We start from the raw sequence: 6,000 nt of genomic DNA, 5'->3' as shown, positions 1-6,000 counted from the left end.
GTTAACAACGAGGATAAACTTTAAATGTTTCGATCGATACTTTACGAGATATTTATCACTGCAGCCATCTATCTAGAAAATAATCAATTTCTTTTTACCCAGACTATTATGTAGTAATACCAATTTAGATTTCATTAGTCTATTGTTGTGAAAATATGCTAGATTTCAAAAATATAAAAATAAATAAAATATCTTATAATTTTTTAACGATATTGCTCCTTCGTGGCATTCCTAACGCCGTTCAATTTATATATCTGTGCAGCGCCATACTCTTATTTATTCTCGCAGCGCACTCTTCTGGCAACTTCGTCAATTCATTTTTGCTTTCGCTTTTTCGTCGTCGCTGAACAATTTGTCAACGTTTTTTTTTGTTCTCGTATTCTGGTTATCCGTCAATAGAAAAATATTTCCGTAAAAACTGCGTCAGCAAAACCACCATGAAATGATTTACTATTTACATATTCCGTAATATAATTGTTTAATTGTCATAGAAATTTGTAATTCTTTAAAGTGAAATTCGGATAGTGATCTCTCGTTATGTGCTGAACACAACGTTGTGTGAATTCTGTGTGAGAGTGTGTGCGTGTGCGCTGGTGTGTCCGCGTCTGTTGGTTCAATCGGTGTGTCTATTGTCGTTGTCGTCGTCGTAGTCGTTGTCGGTGCCGTCGCACAACCCTCATCATCGTTCCAGGTGCGATGAATCATACCGTTCGGAGCGAGTAATTGTAAAAATACTAAAGCAATAGCAACAGAAATAACTCTGGCGGTCGTTACACAAACAACAATAGAGCAACCAATTAGTGCAAACCAGGAAAAGAAAATGCATTCACATCCATTTACACAAGGTAAACTGTGAATAGAATGTTCAACATCCACAGCAATTGTAGATGTAGCATTAACGCCCGTTGTAACAAGTGCATTTGTGTGAAGCTGAAGTGACAACGGCGAAGCAAAGTGCAACAAACCACATTTACAAATATTAGCAGCCGTGTGAAAGTTTGCTATAGTACAAAGAGAGAGAGAGAGCAGTCAACTTAAAAGACCAACATAAATAGTGGGCAGCAAATTTGCTTTCTTGCCACGAGGAAACATGAAGATGGTCAAATTGTTCTTCAGGTAAGTGAACTTCACTTTGATTAGCATTTTCAAAACTCTATTTGGTTACGTTTATCGCTCCTCATTTGCTTCAGCTGTGAAGAAATCGTTAAATTTGTTATGAATGAAAACTACCGCTGCGTTGTAGCTGCGTAAAAATAACCGCAAACAGCGCTGAAAAATAAAATATGTAGAACAATTTGGCTTTGGAAACTAACAACAACGTCGAACATGCGCGCTTTCCATACTCATAATGCCGTAGCTGGTAACTGCTTTCCGCCTATACCATACCGGTGCTGAAGCATTACTCTCTGTTTTTTGTTCTCCTCGAGTCTTCACCGTGCTGCGTTGTGCTGTGGTTGTGCGTGCCTGCGCGCTACTCCGTGCGATGGTTTATTTTTGTGAATGACGTAATGCCGTTGTCAGCTAGCAGCGAGCCAAGCAGTCGAACAACAAGCAAGCAAACAGCCAACCAGCAAGTCAACTTAACAGACCCAACAGCAGCAGCAACAACCAACAAACTGGCGCACTGAGCAGCCAACTAGCAAGCAAATCCATATACTTACATATATTTTGAATATAAATGTTATAAATGTACACAAAGAATACAAAAACAACAAAGACAACAAGAAAAGCAACACGCGCAAGAGGCTAAAAAGCGGTCGTCGTCGTTTGACGCTGGACGCTTGGCGTTTGTATGATTTTGTTTATTGTATCGAAGCTGGTTTCTTGCTTTGTTGCGTTCATTCCTTTTGTTGTTTTTGGTTTTTTTTTTTCCTACATCATAGCGGAGGCGCTGCAACGGTTGTTGGCTGTGTGGGTTGTCCATAATTTTTGGCTTTGCTCTTTCCCAACAACGTTTTTCTTACTTTTATTTTTACGACTCTTGTTGCAAGTTTCTTTCAAGCTAGCTAGTGGCAGTAGAAAATCACTTCAACGTTGTCTGATGTCTGAAATTTGGTCAATGACCGACCACGCTGGCACTTCCTGACGTGTTATGATGATGCTTATTTTTACGACGATGACGTCGCCAATGCACCGACATTCATATTTACATAGTTATTGATTAGCGGTGTTGTTGGTAAATCGGTTACGGTGCGTTGTAATTTAGGATTTCACAATTTAATAGCCCCAAATTTTTTTTTATTATTATTTATGTGAAGTAGGATCCAATTATCAGCCGACACTCGTGATGGTAATTCATTTACTGATTAGTGGCAATATTGTCAACTGCAATTAATGGTGAGCCATTGCGATCATGGTTTAAAAATAAATGCTTACTGATTTGGTTCTTAAAGAACAGTTCGAAAAGACTTTCTACATCGCAAAATTGGCAGTATGCATATAAACTTCTTGTAATGCGGTGGGACAGAATAGTTTCTAGCGGCTACCTCATGTGATTGGTACATTGACAAGAAGTATGCAAGAGTGCGAGTTAAGTGTACCAAGTAATTTTGCGGTTTTGTGCTTAAACATTTGAAAGTTAAATACGCTACGGGTTGCTCCAGTGTTCAGAGTCTCAACAGGACATTGATTGATTTAACGCTGGGTTAGTTGATTTCTTTTTGAAGACTTTTCACTGTTCATTTTTATATTTCCTTGATGTCGTGTTTTAATTTAAGGGGTTAGGGGTAGTCAGAGGCCCAAAAACTGATGATTTTCAATAGTTTATTTGCGAGTCAATTGCTTACTTTTACAAAAATAAAAACATAGTATTAATGCATCATGTTTCGGCTAGACTTAAGCAAAATTTCAAAAACGTTTATAATTGACGAAGTTATTCCGTTTGTGTGAAGTCCGTTCCTCCGGAAGTCACTTGAGGCGATCATCTCAAGTCCTTGGAGATTCATCTAAAATCAATCGGACAAGAGAAATTAGTTTTATTAACAGATAATCTTGTGCCTGAACGAAGTTTTTTTTTTTTTCAAAATTAAAAATATGGCGGCCTCAGTAAATATTTTTCAGATTTTCGAGAAAAAAACCGGCAATTTATTATTTAAAAAATTCGAAATTTTTGAAAAAAAATTCTTTCGATCAGGCACAAGTTTTTTATGTTTTTCAAAAGCAGTATACATTTTATTGAAATCTACCAAACGGTTTTTAAGTTACAGTGATCACCAATTCAAAAAATATAGTTTTGAGAAAAACGCATATAAAGTTTGTGAACGCTCCGGAGCGCCTGAGCGCCCTTTAAAACTTTCAGGTTTTATTGTTATATATTTCAACAGTTTTCTCAAATTTTTTCATTAAAATATATGTCATGTTATGCCTGGTACAAGCATTTTGCCGAGGCGTCTCGATTGTGCATGTGTCGTGCGGCAGGTCGCAATTTTCATCTGAAACCAAAAACCCAAAAAAAATTTTATTTTAGTATATTTTAGCTTCTAGTTAAACCAAGAAAATTAAACAAAAAGTGAGAAATTCAACAACTTTCGCTAATTAAAAAAAAATTCATTTTTTTGCAAAAACAAATTCATTGTTTTAAAGTTGATTGTTTAAAAAGTGGGTTAATCATAACTTTCTTGAGGTTTTTTAGGTTCAACTAGAAGATAATTTAATTCCAAATACAATCAATGTTATCTCGTTTCGATAGGACGTTTAACTTTTCCCTATCTTTTCCGCCAATTAGGAAAAATCGTAAAAATAAAATACCGAGAAATCGCACTTCGAGCGATCCGGCCGCTCGTATACCTGCTCGACGCTTGCTCACAATTTCTTCTGTAACTCCGAAAATATTTGAATTTGCTTCTGAAATTTCGAGGACACATTCTTGGATAGTTTGGGAAGACATTTATGCAAAAAAAAAAAATCGATTTTTTTAAGCCTCTAAAGCAGGCTCCCCCCTTAAGAATTGCGTGTTTAGCAATTGCAGCTTATTTTCTATCAAGGAGAATAAAATGAAACTAATGGGTGAGTGCGTCAAGGTACGTATTCTTGCTTTATCCAGAGCACTGGATAATTTGGTTAGTCCCGATTTACACACAAAGTCATCTGGAAGGGACACTGAACATTCTTTTTTGCTGTTTCATTTGGGGTCACACGCACAAAATGTTTCCTTGTGTAAATCGGGACTTATTTCATAAACTTTCGTCGACGTTGGCAGGCTTAGCAGAGTAGCAGCTTCAATCAGGTCTGTCTGAAATGTAATTCGTGTTGCATATTTTCGCTTGAGGGTGCAAGTGAAGCGATTTTTAAGGTAGTTTAAGGACTGAAAACGCGCCACTTTCTGTGGGCGAAGCACATGGAAAGGTTGGTCATCTTAGACAGTACTCTGCTTAATATGTGAAGCGGAGGATGAGACGGTGGACCACTTTCTGTGCGTCTGCCCCGCCTTCGCTCGAATCAGGTTTGAGGTCTTTGGCACTGATGTGTTAAGAAGCGACCATCTTGGCTCCTTGGCACCACAAGATCTACTCAGATTTCTTCGGGGATCGGGTAGATTTAAAGAAAATTAAAAGGGAATCCAAGTGTAGTACAATGGACTTAATTAATGTCTGAGTGCTGTACTTGCTAGTTGTCCCGACAAAAAAAAAAAAAAAAAAAAAAAGCAAAGGTAGTTACGGGTTCCTTCATTAGAGGGTTTTATATTAATTATGCCAATTTTTGGCAGGTATGAAATTTAATATGCAGACTGTAGTTGTGCTATTGTTACCTTGGCCTTCACTTAGTCTCTGCATCTTCAATACGGAGAGCCTGGTGCCAAAAAGCTTCACTATGTAGTTGAATCTCTTCGTATGTATCCTACGATATGGACTGCAGCCAATAAGATTCGAGGTTTTCACATCCAAAGACAGTTTTTTCAGGAAACTAAATTAATTCACATCGGTGAACGCCATTTTTTTGTTGTTGTTGTCTACTTACACCTAATACATAGTACAAACAAAATCCTTGACTCCCAGTACTTAGCACTGGTAACACAATGGACCCTTGAGGTCTAAGTGAAGTCTTTTTACAGACCAGCCAGCACTACCTAACGTAACCTATAGCATAGTTGCTCCGCAATATAATCTTCAAGGCCGAACCTTAAATTTATTTCTGCTGCGTATGAAAAAAACCTGTATTTGAGTTCTACTTTAAGCGCATCGGGCGTCGGCAACACGGTTTGTGGAGCAGTGCAGGTGTCAGCGGCATTTCTAGTCTCATACATAATGAGTAAATTACTTGCCCTGTAGACTCGGCTTACTTAAATATGTAGAAAAGCTACTATCAACATATTGTACTATAGAAATTCGTCTTAGAGACCCCACTGATCATAACTCCGTTGTCCATCAAATAAGTTCAACCCTGCGTTGGATATCTTTTTTAAAACCTTCGGTTGGGCACCTGGGTTTGGTCTTTATTCGCCCTGTTCGAGGATCCTTTTTAAAAGGTTACATCAATAAATCGAAAGAAAATAAAAATTTAGGAAGCTCAGGTCGTTAGCTGTAATGGAAATGTGTTAAATTCACTTCAAAAGTGAAAAAGTCTGGCCAGGCCCGGCTGCACAACGGAGTGTTAAAGTTGGAATAGAATTTAGGCAAGTCGCTCTTTGTGCTTCTGCTGCCTATTCTGCAAGGAGCATTCGTTGGACGCTTTTCTCCCCAAAGACCAATAACTGTGATAGAAAAATTAAAAAAAAAAAAATAAAAAAAAAATAAAAATAAAAAAATTAAAAAAAAAATTAAAATAAAAAAAAAAAAAAACACGCTTATTTTTTTATTTTTATTTTTTATTATTATTTTTTTATTATTATTAAAATACCTATGCTGTTAATTTATGAACGTTTATTGTATCCGAAAGTTGGGTAATCCACCGATAGGTGTATATCGCCATAAAAGCAGCAACTAAGACTTGACTGGCGTTTCTTGCCCAACTCAGCCACAATCGTCTACTATCGCCATTACTGCGATAATTAAAAAGAAGAAA

At 37.2% G+C, this 6,000-nt stretch overlaps 1 protein-coding gene across 2 annotated transcripts in view; it reads left to right on the top strand.

Annotated features, from left to right (window-relative positions):
- The first annotated feature begins 324 nt into the window (after positions 1-324).
- LOC128864120 (uncharacterized) overlaps positions 325-6,000 on the top strand; it is an 89,900-nt gene continuing 84,224 nt past the window's right edge. For both annotated transcript variants that reach the window (XM_054103635.1, XM_054103629.1), the window contains exon 1: positions 325-1,116. In XM_054103635.1, the coding sequence (XP_053959610.1) occupies positions 1,091-1,116 (26 nt within the window). In that variant the 5' untranslated portion in view covers positions 325-1,090. The remainder of the gene's footprint in view (positions 1,117-6,000) is intronic.

The sequence above is a fragment of the Anastrepha ludens genome, chromosome 5 (assembly GCF_028408465.1).
Source record: "Anastrepha ludens isolate Willacy chromosome 5, idAnaLude1.1, whole genome shotgun sequence".
NCBI classification, from domain to species: Eukaryota; Metazoa; Arthropoda; class Insecta; order Diptera; family Tephritidae; genus Anastrepha; species Anastrepha ludens.
This window is presented reverse-complemented; position numbering and strand designations above follow the sequence as displayed.